General features: G+C 39.1%; 1 protein-coding gene across 1 annotated transcript in view; it reads left to right on the top strand.

Annotated features, from left to right (window-relative positions):
- The window catches only part of LOC121890471 (thyrotropin-releasing hormone-degrading ectoenzyme-like), a 198,157-nt gene that overhangs the window by 49,115 nt on the left and 122,555 nt on the right, over positions 1-26,487 (top strand). The window contains exon 5 of the mRNA XM_042402755.1: positions 15,874-16,000. Within this exon, the coding sequence (XP_042258689.1) occupies positions 15,874-16,000 (127 nt within the window). The remainder of the gene's footprint in view (positions 1-15,873; positions 16,001-26,487) is intronic.

Raw genomic sequence — 26,487 nt, 5'->3', positions numbered from 1 at the left:
TTTCAAGGGGTCTCTCAATCAAAACAATAACAAAAGACGGAGCGTGATGACAGTGTGAAGTAGCAAGGGATCATGGGAGTTGTTGTCTTCGTCGTTAAATAACCAGCTTCACCGGGATAGGATTACTCCAGTGTGAATCATTCAGGATGTTTTTACCCACAGAAGTCTCCTCCTCTCCAGAACAAACGAACACGCAGATTAAAATCATTAAAATACTAATTAAAGCTGTTTCACCTAAAAAAATCAATATTTCTCCAATGATGTTCAGCGACCACCGGACTTCCTGGAGTTGCTGTTAGCCGAGCTGCTGCTAACGTTTCTCCAGTTTATTTCTCTGATAACTTAAGATCCAGACGTCCAATGATTAAAATCCTTCTTCCAGCTAAAAGATATAGTTAAAAACAACCTAAATTTATCATGAAAATGTGACTTAAAACTGAATAAAAGTCAATTTATAACAGTTTGTGTGGAACAACCACAACGCTGATGTATTATCTTGTATGTGTGTAAGTTACTCTTTGGTAGACGCCATTGTAGCGGACAAACACAGCGCCGCTGTATGCATCTGGTGCGTGTTTACTCTTTGGTAGAGGAGGTATGATGCCATTGACATGCGACCAAATGAAACGGTCCGTTACTTTGATTAAATTACAGATTTCTCTGGGTTTGAAAACTGTTGGAAACATTTGGGATAATGTAAGTACACAACTCAACAACATATATAACATAGGTCTAGTTGTTTTAAGACATTTTAATGTGGAATAATTATATATTATACCTTTTATTTGTTTTCTGTGGAGTACTCTTTTTAGCATTTTAAAATCAAACTTAAAATATGGTTAAAACCTACTCAGATATATATTTATAAATGATGTTTTTTATTGTCAGATTTTGTTGTTTGTTTAACACTATTAGAACAAGTTTTCCTTTTACTTTGATTGTAATTCTGCTGTGCACGAAGCGTTAACATCCATTTGTCAATTATAAGTCGAGTCGGGTGTAAATTAGCCGTTGAGCTCAACACGTTTACATCGATGTTGTTAAAATGTCAGTGTTGATTTATGTGCACTGTCCCCTATAAATAAACAAAACAAAAATCAAACGTAAAAGGTCATTTGAAAGGAGAAGGCCGGTGATATCGGTTTCTTACAGTCAACAAATCCCATGAAAAGGCCAAAAACCAAAAAAATCAATCGATCTACTAACAAGTATTGTCTGATAGATCTTATTCCTCTGTGCTGTTGTCTAAAAAAAAAACTATTAAAGACACGTCAGCGAGCCACACAGCTGCACCGGGTGACATGTTCCTTCATCACCATCAACACACACACACACACACACTAGATTGGTCCTGCTGCCAGAAATACTCTCTAAAAACACCAAATATGGATTCATCCCCCGCTGAAAGTAGTCCCCGACAGATGCACTATTTCCTCCTGTTTGTTTGTTAAAAACTACAGTGGCCAGCTGCCGTTTTAGGAAGTGAAACTACATGTTTTTGAGATGTTTTTAAAGATTCAGTAGGAACTGATGGGCTCAGAGCTGAGAGCCACAGTCAGAGTAGAGAAGTCAGGAAGTGCTGAGAGACAGAATAACACTTTATTGGTTTTCATGTGATTTGTTGACAATAAGAAACATATAGAATAACACCAGGCTTATCATTTTAACAGCTTTTATATGGCTTTATTTTCATTCAGTAACAGTAAAAAGTTATTTCACATTATTTTTGTTATCACCCCAAAAAAAACATTTTCTGAATAAAAAATGACATATAAGGATAATAAGGTCACATTTTTAATAATAATGCTTTTCCTCCGGTATCATGTTTTGGTGTTTTAGAGTCACAAAACCAGGAAGTCAATCTTTAACTTCCCGTAATTATATTGAATGTCACATTAACATACCATAATGACAATAAAGGTCACATTAATGTCCCATAGTGATAATATACTCTGGGTCAGGTTCATATTTTATAATAGTAAAGGTCACTTTAGCATTGTGACAGCCATTATTTTAACTCAACTTTAACAACATACAGTATATTTAATATAATTGCATATTATATATTATATAAGGGCAGCTCACAAGAGACGTGGATGCATATCAGAGTCTCGTGGGAGCTGCTTTTATCGTTGAAATGATGATGTCACTGCACAGTATGGATTTAACTCACATTATGTTCAGATAAGCTAGAAACACCTTCCAGCGTTTGAGAGAGGCTGATGAAAGAAACTTCAAAAGTAGAAATGACATTAAATAATGGAGGAGAAAGAACACGCACGTTTGACTCAACAATCAAATCAGGCAACGAAGGACAAAGACTGACTTGATACTTGAAATTGACTTTTAAGACTTTACTGATCACTTTTAAAGAAGCACGTTTGAATCTGGCCCCAAGATACATAACAGATACGCTGACCCCGTACGAGCCGGCCCCGAAGCCTTAGATCCTCCAGGTGGTGGGGCCCTTCTGGCTGTTGGTGACCGAGCTTTGGCCGTCGGGGCCCCTCGGCTTTTGAACGACCCGCCTGAGGAGATAAGGCTCACAGAATCAGTAACTTCTTTTAAATCACTTCTTAAAACCTCATTTCTACAGACTTGCTTTTATTAAACATTGTCTTTGGAGCGTCTTCGTATTGTCTTTTAATCTTTTTATCATCTCTCTATTGTTTTTCTATTGAAAAGATTATTATTATTATTATTATTATTATTATTATTATTATTATTACTTGTTGGGATTCTGGGACAAATGCTTTAAAGTTTAGGACTGTCCTGATTTAATGGGGACAAAAAGGCTTTGACAAGTTCATTTTAAAATATATTATATATATATGTATAAGGCAGGTTTCATCTGCGGTGCTCTAATGCACAGATTTAGTTTCTCTTTATAGCCTTTTTTTTTCTTTGCTCCATGTTGTCAGCAACAAGTGTGCAACTGGGTCCCTATAAAAGAAAGTTGTTCACCATATATGGTTGATTTATTTCTTTTTCTATGAGTCAGGTCATGCATAGATTGGGATTCATTGTTGTTAATAGCTCCCAGCTGTGTGAACACTGTGCAAGAGGTACATGTAATAAATACCTATTTACTTGTACGTGCTGGCAGTTGTTACACACAGATGTAGGGATGTTTTCTATGAACAGTAAATGATAAATGAGGCTTTATTTAGCCAGAAAGCAAACTGGCTTCATCCTCAGCTGTAACCTGGCACAGAAACAACACGACAAACCTGCAACAGATTGATTGAGACGATTAGAAACCTGGATAATGTTACAAGATATCAGTGGGTAGTTTGAAAAGTCTTAAAAAGGCAATGAATTCAGTTCCCTCAAAACACTGGGTGGTCAATATTTTCTCTTTCTACTTGTTAGTTCTAAAATGTTTTGTATCTGTCAGCTTATAAACTGAAAGTGAGACAGGTGCGACGGTGGATTGTGCCGCAGGAAGCTGTCCAGCGCCATCAGACCTGCAGCGAAACAGTGTTCATGTCAGCCTCCTCCAGTCATAATTACGAATGAAAGCTCCGACTCGGCCATTAGTAATACAGAAGTACGTAAAAAAACCAAACAAGCAAACATGGAAACATGGCCGCCTCACGTCAGCTGAAGTCTGACATCCAGTTTAATTAAACAATTTAAATAATTTAATGGATATAATGTCAGTTTGTCAATGTACAGTTTAAACTCTCATACTCAGTTATCATACAACCTTCCTCAGTTGTCTTTAACATGGGAATCTTTCCGACCCTTCCCATCCATCCGACATATCCACACCCATATCTGCCCTGACACATTCAATCAGTTGATCCATCCATTTATTTTTTGCTGCTTATCCAGGTCCAGGTTACACTGATTTAATTAATTATTAGTAAGAGGAATTGTTTTCATATATTGCTGAGAAGTACTGAAAACCTTTTATAAAACTTCCTGCTGGTTTTCCAGCTTTCATACCATGTGATATTAAAAATGTCTTAAAGGGGACGTATCATGCTTTGTGATTTTCAGTCATTTATATATTGTTATGATGTCGGATGTTAAACGTGGTCGAAATTCCAAAACTTGAGGTAAACATATGTTGAAATGCTGCCTGCAAGTCAAAAGTCAGGGCTTCAACCTGCTCTAAACGTTTTGTTTGCAAAGTTACCTCTACTTCCTCCTCATGATGACATCAGATTGTTCGCACATGCTCACAAATGGCCGTCAGTTCTGTAGTCTTTGTTGCTAAGTTTGTTCCATGTGTTGTTCACGTTGGTCACTCACATATTTTGATTTGAGAAGTTTATATTTCAAGTAAAGAAGGAGAAAAAGAAGTAAAATCCTGCTACTATAGTTTGTTTACGTAACCTCTGTAGTCAGAGGAAGCTTCCTGAAACTGACCAATCAGAGCAGAGTGGGCTCATCAGGAGGCGGGGCCTTAAAGAGACAGGAGCTAAAACAGCCTGTTTCATACAGAGGCTGAACTGAGGGGCTGCATAAAGGACCAGTAGGAGATAAATAAGGAGTTTTTAACTGTAAATCATGCAAAGATATTCCAGTAGAGACCCAGAATATAAATATAGAACTGGAAATATGCAGAACATGTTCCCTTTGAATTTAACTTGGTGAAGGCTGCAGAAACTGTGTGTTAGAGTCATGTAAACAGGAAGCTTCAGACATACACTGAATATGATCACAACCAGGAGAAGACTCAGTAACGGGATACTATATGTATTCATAGAGTCCAGAAGTGGGTCAGGAGGGTTTGCGCTCCACCAGAAGTGGCACGCCGCCTCCGCTGTCTTTCTGTTCATTCTCTGCTCCTTCTAAAGTCAACAATCATCTCTTTTGTCTTGTTGACATTGATAGAGAGACTGTTATCCTTGCTCCAGCTCTCGGGCTGTCTCACTTCATCACAGCGGTGTCGTCAGCAAAAGTGATGATATGATTGGACAGACGCGTGGCGCCGCAGTCAAGGGTCAGCAGTGTTTGTTATGGAGGCAGTAGTGACTGTCTGAGGCCTGTTGATCTGAAAGTCAAGGACCCGCATACGCCGGGAGGAGAGTGTGTTACTGTGTGTGTGTGTCTGCGCGATATCTTGGCGCTCGTATCAGTTGCTAAACCATCCATCAAATTACCGTGGCAACCGAGCGTCCATCACCCCATCCATCATCCAAGGGCGATAGACAGAGCGACAGAACGCAGAGAGAGATGTCACGGACGAGTGGAGAGATAACAAGGGGAGAAGAGGCGGAGGAGGAGAAAGAAAGAGGGGAAAAAAAGGATGAGAAGAAGAAGAAAATGTCGTGTTTGGTGCATTTATCTGCCCCCTTTCTGTTGTTTTAGCCGTGATTGCTCAAGGTTTGAATAATGTGCAGCTTTGACTAGACAATGTCACTGTGGCTTTTTTCTTCGCTGTTCTCAGGTTGATTGACTGACTGATTGGCTGATTTTGTGGCTTCCTGATGAGAATAAAAACGGATGCTTCAGACGCGTCCGCCTCTCTACCTGACCGGACCGCTTAATATTGAGGTAGCTGGTATCTGAGCTCATTCCAGATGCTGTAAATCGAATATAACGTTTGCACCGACTCATAGATCGGGTTTTATTCCCTCAGCTGAAGAGACGCAGGCCTTTATTTGACACAAGCTATAATTAGAGATGCGATATGACTTTATTTCTAAAATCTTTGTGTTTGAAAATGTATCTTTGATCATATTTTGGTAAGAAGCCTTGTTTTTTTTTGATCTGCTCCAGTTTGCTGTGATCATTTGCTGCTGTTGCTGCTGCTGCTTCTGCTGCTGCTGCTTGTTGTTAATCTGCTTCACATTAAATGCTTTCCAGCAGTTCAGGGGGAATAATCCCTTCACCTTCTCAAAAGGGATTTTACTGTGAAATATCTGCAGAAAGTGTTGTTGTCGTTATCAGCAGCTAAAAATCCAAAACGGCAAAGTAGAATCCACTGGACCTAACCCATGAATAGAAATGGTATCTGTGTTAAAAAGCAGAATAGTGAGTTTTACATGACACTGCTGTTGCACTGATTGGAAATAATAACTGTATATGTGAGTCATTTGATTGGCTTTAAGGAAGATAATGTAAATTGTTCACCACTTTGATTCAGACTGAACTACTGGATGGATTGCAATGAAATGTTGTTCAGATATTCATGTTTCCCAGAGGATGGTGATCCCAGAGTTTGTAGAGGAAAGGTAAAGGAGCTAATGAGGGAAGTGGAAACAGATGAATGAGTGGGGGGGGGGCACCTGGGTACTGCAGGACAGGTGGGAGTGGCTGAAATGACAGGAGGGAATAGATGCGTCTCCCAGTAAGTGTGTCTGACGTCTGACGCTGGTTTTAGGACCAACAATAATCTACAGACGAAAATAAGTTTATTAGTTGGATTTAGCTTGTGAACATTATTATTCATATCCAAACACTAAATTAAGGCAGAACCTCCACAGATGGTTATTATGTGATATTAATGATTAATCCGTTCTTATTATCCGCTCTGATAATATATCTTATATGTCTTGTTTTTGTCTTCTTTTAGCATGCTATGCTCTTGTGAATCCCAAATAAAGTTTAAATTGAATTGAATTGAATAAGACTGATATTGTTATCTATCTGACACTGTCAAGATAAATGTTAAATATCACATCAAAGATTGTGAGAAATATGTTTCAGTCTTAAAAAATGTTATCAGACAGAAATCATTAAAAATAATATTGTATTATGTCTCTTTTATGTTCAGTAAACCTACGTGCTTCTAGATAACTTGATTTATTTGCTTCATATTTCTCCTCTCAGCTCCTAAATGTGTGTGTTTTTTTACCGTCACCTGATTGTAAGTGTAACACTGTCTGCTTGAGCTGACTCTACGCTTACTTCAACAAATCATAGGAGCTCAGTTGTACCATGTACAGTATTTGTATTTGTGTGAGTGACAGGAAGTCCTATTAATCAAGAGTGTCCCAGTGAGCTCTAATAGGGTTTTTCCATTGCCATTTTTGGCCACGCTGAGGCAAACCATGCCGCATTGATTTGCGTTTCCATTACCAGTTTAAACGTGCTGAGTTGTGCCAGGTCACGCCTGAGATGGAGCGTCTCTGGAGTTGGGCCAAAGCGTGCCCCACCAGCGGGTTGCAGTGACGTCTCGCAGTACTTTTGTAACTTCTAACTGAATCTCTGCAGTTCAAAGTTTAGTTTCTCTCCCGTGATTCTGTTTGTACTTTCAGATATCTGCTTTATTTTACCGTTTCCTGATCGCTTTCAGCCGTATCGGAGCTGTGTTAAGTTACCGCTGATGAAAACACACTTCCTGCTGCTGCTGCTTTATTTTAAAAAGCTTTCCACTGACAAACTAATGGAAGGAAATGTGTTTATCCACCATTTTTACAGCTATGACTTTGACCACTAGTCACAGCAAGCTCATCATCACTTAAACACACTTTCAGGCAGGTAGCCCTGTGGTAAAGGAGATGCAAATCCCTGCCGTGCTGGTCTATAATAAACCTCCACACTCCTCATGCGGTCTCAACAGGTGCTTGGGCGCTGTGACAGTAAATGGAAATATGTCACACAAGTAGCCACTTGACTACTTGCAAATACCACAAGTGTGGGTATTGGGACCGACCCTGAACATGCAGACATGAATAATTGAATGAGCAGAACTGTGACACAGCCGTCTTGTTTTGCTGGCACTGCTAGTCACGTTTGCTGATTAAATGGACAAACATCGCCAGCAGTGAATTATATTAGCTGAGTCAAATAACTACAAGGGTATGCAAGTATTGTTTCCTTTTTTTTCCAGTGTATGACTAGTGTTTGAATTTTTAATAGTACAGTATCCCACACACAGGGGATTAATGAGCTCTAAGCAGATGAATTCAGGGGAAGTCCCTCGGATGTTTATAAGGAATTTGGTTTCCTGAAATTGAAGTTTGAGGTTATATTTGATCTGAGTTCAATCAATCAGTCACTCAATAAAGATCTTTATTGTCATATGCACATAGAACACAACCTACTTAAGGGACATGTAAACATGATTTGTTGTGGTACAGTTGTATGTGCATGGCAGGGAGGTACTGATTGAAGATTTCAGCTTGTAACTGTGGTTCTTTCATGAAGAAGGCAGCGATAAGTCAAATTTGTCCTCTGATTAATTGAAACAAAATGGAACCTCAACCAAAAACTGCTAGGATGAGTTCAATTTGATTCTTGTGAGCACAAGATTACACCATCCTGCAAGCAGTGAATGATTTCACTGACATAATAATACTCATTCAGGTTCAGAAATTGCTTGTTTATCCGTCTGTCCATATCTTATCTTAACCGCTGTGAGCAGGGTCACACAGGGCTGGAGTAAAGAGGCGAGGCAGCATACATCCTGAGCAGGCCATCAGTCTGTCACAGAGCTAAGAAACATGACCGACAACCTTTCACAACCAGGGGGCAATTTAAAGTTTCCACCTCAGTTGACCTGCATGTTGATGGAGGAAATCCAAGCAGACACTGACAGAACATACGAACTCACCGGATCAGGTTTAAACCACGACCGTCTTCCTGTGAGGCGACAGAGCTAACCACTGAGCCACCGTGTGAAGGTCTTAACAGCATATTTTCATTCCTTGGAGACATGATGAATGTGTATATGATGATACTTTGAAGTGAGAATGTCACACCAAACCCCCCCCCCACCCCCCCTTCCGCACCACCACCTCCTCCCATAGAAAAATGTAATGTGTCCTGGTTTCTCTTCACCTGGGAGAACACGACCGGAGGCGTTTCAGGAATCCTCAGGAGATGATACTCAATTCAGCAGCACACTGCCAGTCCGCCGAAAGAAGCTACGATTTCAATAAAGCCTCCACTTTGTGAGCAGATATTCACTCTGCTGGCTGCCGCGCTCTGAGATGAGTTCTGGTGGAGGGAGGAGAATGTGGGGAATAAGAGGGAGAGAGCTTTAAAAAGTTTGAATTTTTATTGAAAAATCCGCCCTGCTGGGGTAACTGAGAGGAGAGGAGAGCAGCATTTGTATCGTATTAGTGAATGCGATTAATTATAGTACTGGTATCTGTTAGCATTAATAGTATGTATGTTACTATACTAACTCTCTATTGGCTTTGTATGCAGTCGTGTCTCCTGTGAAATCAGTTTGATGTTCAGTTGGATGCAACACACAGTTTATGTTGTTTCGTCTTCGCTTCAACGGGAGCTTTTATATGACACGAGCATATTGATGCCATGTAGGGACGAATTTACTGGATATTTTGACTGCACAGAATCCAATAAGCTTTTACAGCTGTGTGAAAACAGAGTTTATTGGAGTGGAAGTGAAACTGAGAAAGATAGCAGAGTGACATTACTGGGACGGTAATGTTTACCTCTGTGTGTGTGTGTCTGTGTGTGTGTGTGTGTGTGTGATATGACAGCAGTGATACAGCAGCATTGCATCATAGTGTGTGTCTGTGTGTGTGTGTGTCCACTCGCTTCCCTCTTTTTGTGAAAAATGGTTTGAGTTGTGTGAGTGTATCTTATCTGTGTGCAGTGTGTGTGTGTGTGTGTGTTCTGTCCTTCAGTTGACGGTGAAGTGGTTTCTCTCTCCGACAGCAAAAAAAAACATCCAACACACGCTTGTACTTGGAAATGTGTCCAGGCGGATACATGCAATACATGCATATTGATCGGTGATATCACCGCCACCCGCTGCCCTGCTTGCCATGGCAACACCAGTCTATCAGCTGATAGTGTTTGTGTGTAATTAGTCTGGTGGATCAGACTGATTAACTGCTCCTGTCCATCACACGAACACACAGAGGAGAGCCAGCAGCTTGTTGTGAAACACGGCAGAAGATTCACAGCTGATTAGGCTACAGATCACTTTCTTAAAGAGGACATATGCACATTTTCAGGTCTATATTTATATCATGGAGCTCTACTGGAATATATTTGCATGATTCACAGTTAAAAACTCCTTATTTATCTTCTACTGGTCCTTTATGCAACCCTTCAGTTCAGCCTCTGTCTGAAACAGGCCTGTCTCTTTAAGGCCCGCCTCCTGATGAGCCCACTCTGTTCTGATTGGTCAGCTTCAGGAAGCTTCCTCTGGCTCCGGAGGCTACGTAAACAAACTATAGTAGCAGGATTTCACTTCTTTTTATCATCCTGTAATTGAAATCAACTTTTCAACTACATCCGTACATGTTGGAGCCTGAAACCAATCTGAAATATGAGGGTTGACAACATGAACAACACCTGGAAAAACCTTAGCAAAGCTACCAACGGATGGCTGTTTGTGGGCATAAGTGGAGGAAGAACAGGAAGTGGAGGTAACTTTGCAAACCAACAAGTCCTCCAAATTAAATGACCAAACATGTTGCTCGACCACGTGACTCAAGAACAACACATAGGAGCGTTTTTGGCAATACAGCATCGTTTGTCTGTGCTTTCCAAAATCATTACACATCAATGTTAAAAAATAATGTTTCATGATGTGACAACACTGTGGTTAATGTCTGGTTAGCATTAGGCACAAAAACCACTTGGTCATGGTCTGAGTTAAAATGATCACTTTTTAAAGGTTAGAGAAACATGGTGTGGGTTTAAGTTACTACTTCCTTAAATTTCGGCGACCTTTGTCATCATGGATACAATAATAACCACAGGGTTAAGGTTAGGGGATGACTGTAGTTACAGGTCTCCTGTGAAAATCACAAGAAACACTTGAGTTTGTGCAGTTAGAAGCTGTCTTGTACAGTGAGATTAGCCAGGTTGACATCAAACACCGGATGTCTATTGGATTAGACAGCAGCAGTAGCTCATTTTGTCTTTCAAACTTGCCAAATTACTTTAAACTGAGAAACAGTTTTTTTTTTTTAGAAATTTGACTCAGATGGAAGAGTTTTCTGTCCGTCAGCCTGAAAGAATCACTGAAGTGAAACATTTTTGACAGAACTGCAGAATCACATGAGACGGGCGGACGCTAAGCTGGTATCAAAACCAGTGAAAATATCAAATACAAATTATTGTTTATACTCTTATTAATATAATTTCTCATAGTCAGACATCAAATTTTATTGGTGTGTTTTATGCAGGTAAACAGTGAGAATAAAACCAACATTTAAAGGTTATTAAAGGGTTTTATTTTGTTTGAATCTGGATGACAACGTTGGTCTGTCTGACTGAAATAACTCCACAGCTTTTGAATAGATTGCCATGACGATGTGTACATACATTCATGGTCCCCAAAGGATGAATCCTACTGATGTTGGTGACTTTTCCTCCAGCACCATCAGCCGGTTCACATTTCTGGTTTTCTGTGTCTTCACCACTACTTGATGGATTGCCAGTAAATACAGATACTCATGGTGTCCAGAGGCTGAACCTTAAAGACGTTGACGATCCTCGGACCCCTCTAGTGCCACCAAGGTCCGGGTATCATCGGATAATTCGTAATTCATTTGTAATTCAAAAACCAAAGAACGTTAAATCTGTTACTTGTTTCAAAACAAAAAACAAAAAAACGTTTTTTGTGTCAGAATCAAATAAGGAAAAACCAATCAAACCCGGCCCGTCTTTGGTTTTAGCCGATTCGTTTTATCGTTATTCCTTTTTGGATTAAATATTATTTGATTCTGACACCAAAAACATTTTTTTGTTTTTGTTTTGAAACAAATAACAGATTTACCATTTTTGGGTTTTTGAATTACAAATGAATTATGAATTATCCGATGATACCTGGACCCACCAGCAATAATTATAATATAACAGTTTTGGTGATCTCATGACTTTTCATTTAGAGTCTCTATCAAGTCAAAATCTGAAATTGTCCAGTATTTTGGTTTATGACCAAGTACTTTAAGGTAAACATTATACTTCCCAAACATCAGCATGTTAGCATGATGACAGCCTGAAAGAGCGACTAGCTTGGCTGGTTATTATTATTATTTTTATTAAAGGAACAATATCATGCATATTTCCAGGTCAGTATTTATATTCTGGGGCTCTACTAGAATATTTGCATAATTTACAATTCAAATAACTCCTTATTGGTAACACAAACAGAGCGTTCGGGGCAGGTTGGCTTTTGACTTGCAGGATGCATTTTTACATACATTCACCTCAAGTTCTGGACCTTTGACTATGTTTAACATCCGACACTATAACAGCATATAAATGACAGAAAATCACAGAAAGCATAATATAGTGATGGCCACCTTTATGTTAGTGCAAGTAGAGGTTTATTTTAAACATGTATTTATTGATGTTTATTGTGATGATGGACGTAATTGAAGGGCTGTTAACTACATATATATTGAAAATGTCCATATTTCTGTGTGGAGCTACATAACACTTAGTAGTATTTTGTAAGAAATGAGGCTGAAGCAAAGTAATTCGGCTGCTGACAGAGTATTGTGACAGTAAAGTGCGCCATGTTGCACTGTAAAAGTTGTCCCTGCGCTGTAATTTTTTTACCTACAACCTGAAATTAGTTATGATGCATTAACTAGTTAACTGTTAGATACAGTAGTAGCCACAGTTACATCATTAGATAAAAATCCTGACGGCTCCCAGATAACAGAAGCTGTTTCAAATGTCATGTGAGTTTGATTCCTGGCTTTGGGAATTCAGGGACACACACTCACACTGTCAGCATGTCAACAATGAGGTCACCAGTGAGGTCACTGTGCTACCCAAGCCTGCTGATAGGTGCGGAGCAGTCATGTGACCTGGTTGTATTGATTATTGATCAGAGAGCTTGGCAGATCAACTGTGTGTATGTGTGTGTCTACAGATGTACAGTAAGTGTTGTGTATGTACTGTATGAACCACACATATACAGTAAGTTAACAGTTTAACTTTGATCAATTTACAAGCACAAAAAATGTAATAATACAATTTATAATCCACATCTGACTTAGCAAATTGATATTGTGAGTGACACGAGGATTTGCAATAAACAGGAAATAGACCACATGAAATTTAATCAATAAACAGCCCTAAACATGTGGTTTGTTAGTGAGGAACCTCATTTAGCAGAGACACATACTTTACCTTGAATCAATTAGCTATTATCACATGAGGAACCTACAGTGCAGGCCAAAGCTAGTCCCTCACCCCAAATCACCATAATTAACAGTGTTCACACGCACTTTAGAACTGACTCGACCTGATATTCTTATTAGGTAACACTTTATTTTACATGTCCCTTAATTTTATACAAATTTCCTGGTAAAATTCAGAGTAATTTGCAAGTCATTTTTTAGGGTATTTTACAGAGAGGCTGGTGCAATTTGGTTCAAATTATAAGAAAAACAGAAAGTGTATGAATGAATCTGTAGCAGACTCATAATAGACTCTTGACAATTCAATACTTAGTTTTCAGTGAGCAGTTTTGTGTGTCAAACGATATATTAGTATATTTTTTCAATAATTTCCTAAAAGTAAGTGCTGTGTAACTGTTATTCTTGGGACATTTCTTTGACAGAGTTGTCATTTGGTAGTATACGGGAAATGTGCTAATTATAGTTTTTAAGAAACAACCTATTATGACACAAAAAATACATATTTTCTATCTGTAATTTTTTAAGAATTTTGCAAATAAAAAAACTATGTATGAACTAGAAACGTCAACAGTTAACCTTTAATCGGTTAACCGCCAAGAATGTTTTTGACCGGTTGCGCATGTTGGTCAATAGATTAATTTGCATACACACTCTGCTAACAGCTACACAATTACATGTTCACAACATCAGATCTTCTTTTTGAATGGATAAAGTACCAGTGTAAAACCAACTTCTACATGGAGTGTTGCATTGCGGGTTGTTTGTAGCATTAATGTTGCTAGGCTAGCGAGTCTGTTTATAGTCTGTTTACAGTGAGTGTGTTAGAGTCAGTCAGCCCTAAAAGTGTTTGGTTAGTCCAGTTTAACCTGCAGGAGTTTCTGAAGGTTCTTGCAACGTGTTTTCTGCCACGGAGGAAATAAATTTGAGTGAAAACAAGTCCAAAGTGTCTTCCAACGTCTCTACTGCAGAAACGGAATATGTCAAGCTGCCAAATACCACTGTCACAGATGATAAGGAGCTCAAAAAGAGGCAGCCGTATAAATGCTAACAGCCGCAGAAAATAACTGTTGACCGCTTCCAAGAGTCTGGCAGGAGAGTGTGTGAGTATGTAACTATACTATGATGTAAGTTATATTCAAAAAGTAAAAAGTAATTTATATTCGTACCCTGAGCCTGAGTATGTTATGCCATCAAGAGCTACTTTGACTAAACGCATTAAAAACACTTTGAAGGGGAAGAAGGACAAGCTAAAAGTCAAGCTAGCTCTGACCTCCAACTCCTGGACAGCTCTCACAGATGTAAGCTACATCACAACTTTTCTTAAAAATTAACTGGTTAGTTATCGGTTAATGAGTGTTGGTCTTTGGAAAGCAAAATTAACTGAAACTGACATCTTTAGTATGAGCCTAAATGTAACTTAACACTCTCTCATTTTTTTTCTTATAGTATGTATCAAATTGCACCAGCCTCTCTGTAAAATCTCTTAAAAATTACCTGTTAAATACCTGCGAATTACTTTGAAAATTTCTAGAAATTACTATAAAATTAAAGACCTGTAAAATAGAGTTACTTATTATTCTTATTTCTGTTATTATATATATTACTTTATTATTCTGTTATTGTTATAACTGATACACTTTCTTACATATGTATATGTAAGTATATATATCCTTCCTCTTTATCACTGTAAATTCTGTTATCTTACATCCTATAGTTATTATTATATTATCCCAATATACTATTATTATACTATCTTGTATACATGTCCCACTTTTGTCACTTTAACTTCTACTTGTAACTTTAGTTACTGTATATACATATGTTATTAAGTCATGTGTTATGTATCATACCATTCCTATATTTATTACTGTATATTCTATTATCCTATAGTTTGTACATCTATAATTATTATATGATAGCAGTCCTCTTTGTTGCCTTGCTAAGCAATAAGAGGAACTGCACTATATTTGGAATCAGTCTTGCTCATTAAGCACACTTATAGCTTCTAATTTCAATTTGTTGTACAGTTCATTCTCTAGTCATTGTTCACTTTTTGTATCTGTTTATACTGTAGATTTAATTTAATTTGGATTTATGGTCAGTTTTACATTTTTATTCCTGCTTGCTCAATCCTTTTTGTACCTACAGTCTGTGGTCTGTTTATTCTTGTGCTGCTGTAATATCTTATTTCCCCCTAGGACATCAATAATAAAGTGTTATTTTTGTCCTGTACAATAAAGAGAACACACTTAGCATCCGTGTTGTGAATATTTGACTCTGACTGTGAGAAATATTGGAAGGAATCCCTCTAAAGCAGAGCGTTTCCTTAGATTTTTTCCCTTTGTGTCTAAAAGTCGATGTATTTCTGCTCTCAGCTATAAATCCATTTTCTTTCCTGCGGATTTGAAGCTAAACTCACCCTGACTCCACTGTTGTGTCTGGAGAGCTGAACATGATCTGGACCTGATTCAGTTATTCTCTCTATGGACCCGACCTGCCGAACACTGGCCTGATTATTTGTCTCTGTATACATTTCGACAGAAAACTCAGATTTAATTTCTTTCTCTCTCTCTGCAGATTTGAACTGAAGCTGGTTGTATCATCTCCTCTGTAGAGTTTAACATACGCTCGACCTTGTTCTGTTGTTCTCCGTGTAGATTTGATTGTAACCCCTGCCAAATTTAATTTCCTTCTCTGTATAGACTTTTTTTAAAAAAAAACTTGGATTAATTTCATTTTGTTCTCTGTAGAGCCGAGCAGACACGTCTTCATTTCCTCTTCCTGTGTCTCTGTTAAAATCAGTCTGTCTTTTTCGTATGTTTGTTTTCAGATCCGCCTGTACGCTCGACCAGATGCCATTTCCAGTGGAGCAGGGGACTACGCACTCCACATCACCAAGAGGCTTCTGGGATTTTACCAGGACTACTTTAAAGTCCAGTACTCACTGCCCAAGCTAGGTAAGGCAGCGTCCTTCTTGGTCTCACCAGGCTCAGTTACTTCAAGAGTGAAACAGTAACAAACCTACTGTTCCCCTGATGTTTGATTCCCTGTCAGCTTCCAATAAATAAAAATCACACTTTTAAATTTATATCCCACTGTTGCTCAAATTGGGGAAAGAAAAAAAACAACTTCCTCTTCCGTCAGCCAACTTCTTGTCCTTCATACAATCACTGCTGGGTACATCAATTTGTACTTGCAAAGAAAACACTGTCCTCCTTTTCTTCCTGTGTGTCAGGGGGCTGTGCAGTGTGATTAGGTCTGGGAATTGAACTTCACTCAGTTCCCACACAGCCCTTTTGTGTTCAGACATTAAACACTGGTGCATTTGAAGGTTTTAGCTGATTTAGTTAAACGGGGGAGAGAAAGATGTGTTTATAGTCAGCAAAGTAAGGTATCAAAGTAAAGGCTGCTCCTTGTTGTACTGAAACTCAATGCCAACTCTCATCCTTTATCCTGCTTATTTTTAGACTCATGAGGTAGCTTGTTACCTAATTAATTAAAGGAAACTGAAGGAAAAACTGTGCTAGCATCCACTGCGAAATTAAAGCAGCATAACTGTCTTGAAATCTTTTTCTTCGCAGCTGGATTTGTTTAAAACAGCAGAATTTGTGCTCTTGAATGAATTGAATTGAGACCTGAAGTTGAAGCACTAAAACAAGTTGAACTGTTTAGTCTTGCACATGAAATTAGATAGAAATACTACAAAATTGAAAGCTGGAGTGTCAGTTAAAGCGATAATAGTCATGTTCACTCTCTTAAAATTTGACATTTTGTGGCCGTAATATTTAATCTTGAAGCATTTAATGGAATTGAAGTTGGACCTGAAGTTTAAGCACTGAAAGAAGTTGAAGTGGCATTTAAAGTGGAATCACTGAAAGACATTTTCGGGACAGTTTTGGATGAAGTGAAAGGAGCTGAAGTGTCATTTGAAGTGAGAATTTCAATTTTCTTTATTTCACCCACTCATATATAGTATTAATGGCTGACGTTTAAGCACTAAAATGAGTTGAAGTGGAGTTGAAGTGAAAGTGCTGCTAGTCGAAGAGTCACTTGACATGCAAATGCTGAAAGGAGTTGAAGTTTTTCTAAGTTTAACTTTGCTCTCTCTCGCTTCCTTCTTCGCATAACTTCAACTCTTTATATTACTTCTTTTTCGACTTGTAACATAGTCAGTTACATGATTAATTAAAGGAAACTAGTAAAGACAACATTTTAAAAGGCAGGTTTCAAGTTAAATATGTTTTGCAGCTTTTGAAATGTGTTAAAATTGAAGTGGTTGCAGAAGTTGGAGGACTCAACAGAATTGAATTCATGTTGAAAGGAGTCGAAGTGTAATTCGGAAGTTTTATTTCTTTTGTGCTCACCGGCTCTCATTATTTTACTTCATCATTTTTTATTTTTATGTGCACACTTCCGGTGGAAAATTCAAGACGCCACATCCATTTGTGTCATTTGATAGCTGATGTTTAAGCACTAAAGTGAGTTGAAGTGGCAGTTAAAACGGAAGCACTGAAAGAAGTTTGAAGTTGAAGTTATATTTCAGTCTCTTTTTTCCTTTTTTTGTGCAACTTTATCTCTTTGTCTCATGTATTTTTAGACTAGTGAAGTAGTCGGTTATGTGATTACTTAAAGGAAACTATTAAAGGCAACATTTTCAAAGAACATTTTCAGTGAAAGGTTGCAAGTGAAATATGTTTTACAGCTTTTGAAATGTGTTCATAATGAGGTAATTTCAGGAGTTGGAGGACTTAACTGGACCTGAAGTTGAAGCAATGAAAAAAAGCTAAAGTAAGTAAAGTAATTAGAGGAGATTTTTTCAGTTTAAATGTGTTTGCCAAACTGAGTTGAAGTGAAAGCTTTGCTAAATGGAGTTGAAGAGTCAAGCGACATGTGCATGTTGAAAAGGAGCTGAAGTGTCATTTGAGGTGAGAATTTCAGTTTTCTTTATTTCACCCACTCTTATATAGTATTAATGGCTGATGTTTAAGCACTAAAGAAGTTTGACAATTAAAGTGCTGAAAGTAGTTGAAGTGTCTGTTGATAACATCAAAGGAAAGTCCTCAGATTTACATTATAATAGAGCCTGTTTGCAGTGTGAATGAATGTTCTTATAAATCTTTGTGGAAAAGTTTCTGCGGCCAGAAAACTTTTCAAGGGAAGCATCTTCACTATGAGATGGTTGTTAGCACCTTTCATCTCGACTTCAATGTGATTTTAATGTATTATATAGTACCGCAGAGGGATGGAGTGGATGTTTTAAGAAATATAATTTTTCTTTTTGAGCGACAGGGTTTTCTTCCTGCTGTAAAACTTTCAGCCTCTCAGCAGCAGCAGCTTTACCTCCTCGGTGTTTACTCTCCCTTCTCTCCTGTCCAAGTTAATGAGCCCTGTTGGAGCAGTCGAATTTCATCTCCCCATCTTTCTTCTTCTTCTTCTGTCCTCATAATTGTTTTTGTTTTACACTTCTGTCCTGCCAGAATCAATTAGCCGTGTCACAGCGGTGCATTTCCCTTTTTACTCTCCATGCCCCAAACAAGCTAATGTGATCACCGTGGCTCCATATTGCGTATGTCAGACACTTCCTTCCTGTCCACATTCATTCATCACATTAGAAATCACTTTCAGTCAAAGCTTCCTGTTTTGTTTCTATCTGCTCAGATTACGTTTGACATTTACTCTCCCTTTCCTGACCTTTACGTTCATATTAGCTGCACTGACAGGTTGTTCCATGCTGTGATGTCACATCCTGGGGTCCAGACCAGTTCACAGACAGATGTGTTCAGGGTTTTTTGGTAATTCAAGGTCTAAAAATGTCTTAAAATGTCTTGATTTTTAGGAGGGGAGGATAGATATTGTAACGTTTCCAATAAGGTGATAAGACTGGGGATAAACCTTTATAATTCTTAGAATGAGCCCTTTACATCTATATAGGGAGCCAGTCCTCTTCCAAGGAGCTGTAACTATGTATTTCTGATAAAAGTTGAATACATAAGTTGAATACGGCTTTATTTAATTAGTTCTGTCACATGCAAATACAATCAACAACAAACCAACTTGAGCTGGGATCTTTTATACCTCGCCACTTCTTCAACATATGTTTTCCATATTATCAGTGGACTTTTCTCCTTTGTATGACGAGTTATGATATGGACCTGTCAATATGTCAGACATCTTGGCGTCGTTCCAATCAAGCTACTGAATTTACACCTAAGGGCCCCACACTAGATGTTGATCCAGTTTGTCTTATTGACACATGAACATGGCGCCTCAACTAAAGGTTTCTTACATTCCTTAAGCAACACAAAGAAAATACCTAATATCAGGAGCCCACCATGTTGCACCACCATGTTTGGCGGTTGTGATATGTAGCACAACAAGCTAGTGAAGCTCTGTAAACAGATCCACGTTCCTGCACATGCTTAGTGGCGCCTGTCTTACACAGAACTACTCTCCTGAGACTGAAAATGTGATGCTGTTATTAGTCTTTGGAGCCGTTTCTAAACAGACTAATGTGACTGAACTCTTGATGTGGCTCATTGACGTGTTTTTGGACAACAACGGAGGTCTACAGCACAGAGGAATAAGATATATCAGGCTTTGGATACACACACAATACTGGTCAGTAGATCAGTTCATTGTTGGTTTGGATCCAAACATGAGATTTATTGACAATAAGAAAAATATAGAAAATCGCCAGACATATTTTTAGACTCATGAGGTGGCTTATTACCTAATTAATTAAAGGAAAGTGAAGAAAGGGTGCTAGCTTCCTCTGCAAAATTAAAGCAGCATAACTTTTTTAATATCGATTTGACCGGTTTGTAACAGCGGATGTTTTTGCCTTTGAATAAATTTTACTGAAACCTAAAGTTCAAGCATAAAAGAAGTTGAAGTGGCAATTGCTGCATATGTTTATTCTTGTACACAGGATTATATAATAATAAAATATAAGAAATCGCCTTTAATTGCCAAAGGAAGTAGAGACGCTGCAGGGATCTGAAGTGGGATGATGTGGAGAGTCCAGGTGAGATCATCCATGATGGATATTCTTGGTGTCCTGAGGAGGGAGTTGAGGTGTCCCACCATCCTGTTCATGAGTGATGATAATAATGAGGATCATAAGATTGATCAGTCAGGACCAGCAGCTGTCACTTCATTGGTCAGCCTCCGTTATTCAGTTGGTTTAGGCTCAAATTTAGTGGACTACATCTCCCAGCATGCCAGGGGTTGATGATCCACCACAGATTTAATAAAGAAACAGATTTGTTGTTGAGCACGCTGCCTGAGGTCCTGAACAGGATTCAGACCCCCGATTGACACACTGATGGAGTCACCATCGGGCTGCACTGTTATACTGCCAAACCGTAGTCCCCAAACTCCCCGAGCGTCCTCCGAGCTCCGTGTTTTCAACTTCTGAAACTCAAATTAGCTCAAAATTCAAGTGTGAACTGTGGTAAATACAAAAAACAAAAAAAAACAAAAAGAGCAAACACTCTCTGTGTGGATTCTTCCTCTTTGATTTGATTTTCTGTTTTAAATCAAGGCAGATATTTCCTGATTTACCTCCAACTGTGTGTGTGTGTGTGTGTGTGTGTGCGTGCAGTGGCTGAATGCAGTCTTCCATTATAAATCTGCTTTGTGTGTGTGTGTGTGTGTGTGTGTGTGTGTGTGTGTGTGCACCCTGTTCATCTACATATATCCACATAACCATGGAGTCTGTTTGAGTGTGTGTGTGTGTGTGTGTGTGTGTGTGTGTGTTCTCATACTGATGTTGACATCAGTCTTTACCACAGCTTGCCTCTTACCCCACCCCACTGCTGCCAGCTCCCCGTGTGTGTGTGTGTGTGTGTGTGTGTGTGTGTGTGTGTGTGTGTGTGTGTGTGTGTGGTCCCAGAGCCTCAGGGCTCCATCTGTTGTCATGCAAGGCATCAAGCTCCCCTGAGAGAGAGAGAGAGAGAGAGAGAGAGAGAGAGAGGGAGAGAGAGAGAAATGATGAGCTGAGATAGGAATTTAAAGGGACAGAGTGAAAGCTGCTCTGTACAGACGGAGGACGATACAGATCCTAACAATAAAGAATAAAATTTTATCCCGTAAGAAGACGAGCCTAAAGACGTCCATCTGTCTGTCCGACTCTTTGGTCCACATATCTCACCATCTACCATCCAGCGTGAGAGCGGGAATAACTTTAATCTGAACATTGGGATGCTCCTCAGAGGATGAAGCATCATTAATTCGGTGGGCGTATAATTTTTCCTCCGGTGACACCATCGGGACAAACTCTCCACTTTTAAACAAGAGGGTCCACATGTTGTCTAGATGGTCTGATAGCATCCAGATGCATTTGCATATTGAATTTTATTTATCCAGATAAATTATCCCCATAACTGACTAATCATTTAAACATTTTTTTAAGCAAAAATGCCAAATATTTGCTGGTTCAAAGCTCTCAAATGTGAGAATTTGTTGTTATTCTAGTGTTAGATTACTGTGGATTTAATATTTTGGGGTTTTGGACTGTTGGCCAGACAAAATGAGGACATTTTATTGACCAAATTAATCAATAATAGAAATATTTGTGAGTTGCATCCCTAGTCGTGTTTACTTTATTAATATTTACTGAAACAGTGAACTTTCCCTGAGCTCAACAAAAGTGCTTTTGTGAACTAAACTGAAGCAGATCCGGGACTCGACTCCCAGACTCCGGTGTCTAAATCGTATAAGTCATCTGCTCCGTACATCCACCATTAACCCCGACTACCTTATTCAAACTTGCATGAAGTACAAGTACAAGCACTTCTTTCACTGGAAAAAAAACCCCCATTCCCTCTGAACATAATCCAGGCAGCAGTTACATTTCCTAAAAATACATTTAAAACAAAGACGGATCCTGCTGAGTCCACCGGGTGAGTGGATCTCCTCTGGGTGCAGATATCGGTGTCTGTGTTTCATCTTTTCTCCCTGTATGATCGTCGATGTCAGTTTCAAAATAAAGACCCTAATAAGAAGTCCTCAATCTTTTATTTTGAAGGCCGACGGCAAAACTTTTCTCTCATCTCAACGTCCATTGGAATACATATAATATACCATTTTTTTGGTGGTTTTACAATCTGTGCGACATCGTCTGTAGTTTGTCTTCTTCTCTTGAGGGTCTAATGATGATCAACTATAATCAGAGAAAGATCAGTTTCAGTAAGTGATCACGATTAGGCCGGCAGCTAATTCCTCCTTTTTCCCTGCACATCCCAAATCTAAAGAATTGCACTTGGAGGGCTCATGATTAAAAGAAAAAAAATGCATGAGTTGTAGTTGCAACATGTGCACATTAGACTCAACTCAAGCTTCAGCAGATGAGTCCAAGTCAAGGCCGAATCTCAAATCTGCAGCTCAGGAAATGACGGATCCATTGGAACATAAAATTTTTATTCCTTCCCTTCCTTCTTTCCTCTCACTCGCGAGATACTTGAGCTCCTTCTTCGTTTTTCTGTAGAAACTCAGTCCCTGCCTGGGAGCTGTGTTTTTTTTTTTTCTCCTTCTTTACAACCCTGAAGTGGAGATAACTAAAGAAGCGATAACGGGCCTCTCCGGGCTTCCGTAGGAATTCAGATGACTGTTGCAGTGGAGCAGAAATCTTGCGGCGGCGGAGCGAGCGGAGGCTCAGGTGATCCGACTGTCGGGAGAATTAGACTGAATATCTGAGTGTGTCTGAACGTGTGTGTGAACACGCCAAGTGGACTAATGTGTTCTGTTGAGTTCTGGCTCCATCTGGGATCCACAGAGACACACAGACAGCACCGCCTGAGGTCCAACACACACATAGAAACACACACACACGCACATAGAAACACACACACACATAGAAACACACACACACACACACACATAGAAACACACACACACACACACACATAGAAACACACATACACACACATAGAAACACACACACACACATAGAAACACACACACACACACATAGAAACACACACACACACACACACACATAGAAACACACACACACACACAGAAACACACACACACACATAGAAACACACACACACACACATAGAAACACACACACACACACATAGAAACACACACACACACATAGAAACACACACATACACACACATAGAAACACACATACATTCCTCTACTTGTGTATCTTTTCTTTCCATCTTTCTTTTTTTTTTTCCTCCTTTTGTCTCTCACTCTTTCTCTCATGCCGTCGCCTCGGGGTGACACACAACAACAGATGGACTAAACTAAAACACACACACACACACACACACACATATATTAACACACACACAGACGCACACACGCAGAGCTGCAGGCCAGTCAGCTGTCTGCCTGCTGCTGCCTCAGTGAAGCCGAGAGCTGAAAGTCTCTTCCAGTCACTCAGTACGTCTGGTTCGTTCGGAGCTTGTTTGAAGGAATTTAGCATTAACATTCAGTAAAGTGAGGAAGACAATCTTCTTCACAAAGTTTCTTCGCAGTACAAGAGAGGCAGACGTAATACAAGGAACTGAACCTCTTGTACCCTGCTGAACATCCTGTCACCTTTACAAACCCAGAACTTTATTTGACATTCTAGCGGAGTTCCCAAAACTGTCCAAAGATATAAAATATGTCAGACTCTATAAAATGATGCACCAGACATCTGGAATATCTCCGTGCAGCTGTAAAAAACGTCACTTTAGGTTTGAATTTTTCACTCAGTGTAGATATAGAGTAGAGCTGTAATGATTAGTTGATTAATTGATTAGTTGATTGACAGAAAATGAATCGGCAACTAGTTTGATAATCAAATAAATCGCGTTAATAAAGAAGCTTGTTTGTGTCGTACATAAACTGAGACTGAATATATTTGAATTTTAGACATTTGAAGACGTTGCCTTCAGCTTTAAGAAATTAAAATTTTCTCTATTTTATAGACAAAACAGTTAATCGATTAGTTGAGAAAATAATCAGCAGATTAATCGATAATGGGAATAATCATTAGTTGAAATTGCTTAAATAAAGAGTTGGAACAACATTGAATTTGTGCATATTCTGGAGGAAAAGCACCACAGTACACAACTTAAAAAGCAAAATAAAAGCATCTATTTTCCTGGACTTCTCACTAAATGAGAGAGTTATTAACCTGAACTTCAAAAAGACAAAACAAGTCAAGGAGTTCTCGAAATTAAACAATAAAAAGCTAAAGTTTTAGACACTTTAGATGTTTAGATTCTCGTCCATAATGCAACACCATCATGGAGGACAAGGAGTCCTGCAACAGATGGTTCGGCCTCCACAGAGTCCTGACCTCAGCATCATGGAGTCAGTCTGGGATTAACATGAAGAGACAGAAGCAGCCGAGACGCCGAAATCCACAGAAGAAGAAGAACTGCGGCAACTTCTCCGAGATGCAGGAACAACCGACCTGCCGAGGACCTGAAACACTGAGGAGAACTGCTGCTGGTTTAAAGGCAAAGCTGCTCACAGCAAATACTGATTTCATTGAGGTTTCTTCTGTTTACTCAACTTTTTATGAAGATAAATGATAAATAAAAACCATTCATAGCATCCTCACTTCACTTTTAGTGCCTAAACCTTGTCAATCACATCATCAGATTCCAGCTTCATTAGGATTTCTCTCTCCGTCGCCATCAGCCTCCAAACCGTCCTCTGAGGTGATTCTGCTCCTCTGGCGATGCTTTAAGCTTCTTTCACATGCAGCAGAGGGTCAACAAACAAGGCCAAGCCTATTGTGTGATACGCATGAATGAACCAGTTCAATTCCTGCTGGAGCAAACAGCAGCCCAGTAAACAGTTCTTGCATGTTGCGCTTCTTTTTCTCGCCAGATCGATTTCTTTTGATTATCTCCTCTTCCTCCGTCTCTTGAGGCAACAGGCTGTGAATTCATTCAGCGGAGACTTTTTCAGTGTGTGTGTCGAGGTTTTACAACTCAGACTGTAAATTCTCAACTGTTGCATCTTCATCAAGTGTAAGAGGCATTTACTTATGTCCTGAAGTGCATTTTGGGGTAGTCTGTTGGCTTTTATCATTGGGAAATTACAGATGCTAACGTTAGCACTGCTAGCTGACTCATGCAGAGACCTCGACGGTGGCGTGTTTGGAGAATAAATCTGTTATTTTTGCACATTTTTCACCATCAGCCAACAGAGCTTTCTTTATTTTTTCTCTTTTGAATCAAAATCATCAAAGACGTAGTGGTGTAACGGATCGTAGTTGATTGGTTCGGCACATATGTGAACCGCGGATTAATTGCAGTGTTTAATGTCTCATTTAAGACAAAGTAAACAAACCGCTGTAAATACAAGTCATGGACAGATAGAGTGTCGCTAACAGGGATTTTGAAGAGTAACGACCAAACCAGCATCTAACGGGTCCGAAGTGACATCTGCAGGTATGTTTACCTGATGTTTAATGTGCTGCAGCTGAGCAGCTAATTAGCTACGTAGCTGCTAACTAACGTTAGCGGTGAATGTTTGTTTGGTGGCTCGTTCAACAAGCTGCAGACGTGTGTTCATGTTTGTAAGTTATCATCAAGGTTTGATGATGTGGACACAGACTGTTGTTTCATTAACTACCATGTTTAAAAGAGGAAGATATCAGGCGTCATTATTGCAGTTTAATTTAACAATTGAGCAATGAATATTTTATATATTTTAAGATTTTATTCAAACATTGGACATCTTGAAAGTTGTTTTCATTTAACACCATGGGCAAAAGTTCCTTGCTCTGTTTTACAGAATATATGGAAAACATAGTTTTATTGTCTCCCCTTTTTTATTTATTTATTTTTTTACTGATCTGGAAAATGATCCGATCTGTGACTCAAATCCGTGATACGATCTGAACTGTGAGTTTTGTGAGTTTTGCGCCCCTATTTTTTATTATTATTTTTATCAATGCAATGACCCATTCTGAGCAGAAGTCTAGTCAGTCACTAGTCAGACGGCTCTTCTGGCCAATCTTTCACTGTCCACTCTGTTTCTGTGCCGTCAGCACAAAGCTGACTGAAAATGAATGAAGATGTTATCACTGTTATCGTCTTCCGATAGTCTTTTAGCAACAATTTCTTCCCATGACCTCACCACTGAAAGGTAATTTGGATTTCGGTCCGTGGTTCAGAGGACAGGAAGGATGAGCGCCGGGTCTCCTCAGGACACACAGTCTCTGTTTCAAAGCAGTTTGGGAAACAGCCAGAGGTGAGGAATTTATTTCCAGCAGTGAGCAAAAGCAGAGCCAAAACCATCCAGGACCTCTGAGAGGAGTTTAAAGGGATTATTTCCAAAAGAGCTGGAGGACGACAGTCACAGATGAGACGCAGTGTCTCAGATCCGGAGGAGATACTGAGGTGAATTGATTTCACAGATGAGAGCAGAAAGCCTCGTCAGCTGAGGAGACAACATCAGGTTGGAGGTTAACAAGCTGATC

Source organism: Thunnus maccoyii, chromosome 23 (genome assembly GCF_910596095.1).
Source record: "Thunnus maccoyii chromosome 23, fThuMac1.1, whole genome shotgun sequence".
In the NCBI taxonomy this organism is placed as follows: Eukaryota; Metazoa; Chordata; class Actinopteri; order Scombriformes; family Scombridae; genus Thunnus; species Thunnus maccoyii.
Note: the sequence above shows the minus strand (reverse complement) of the source record. Positions and strands in the feature narration are given on the sequence as shown.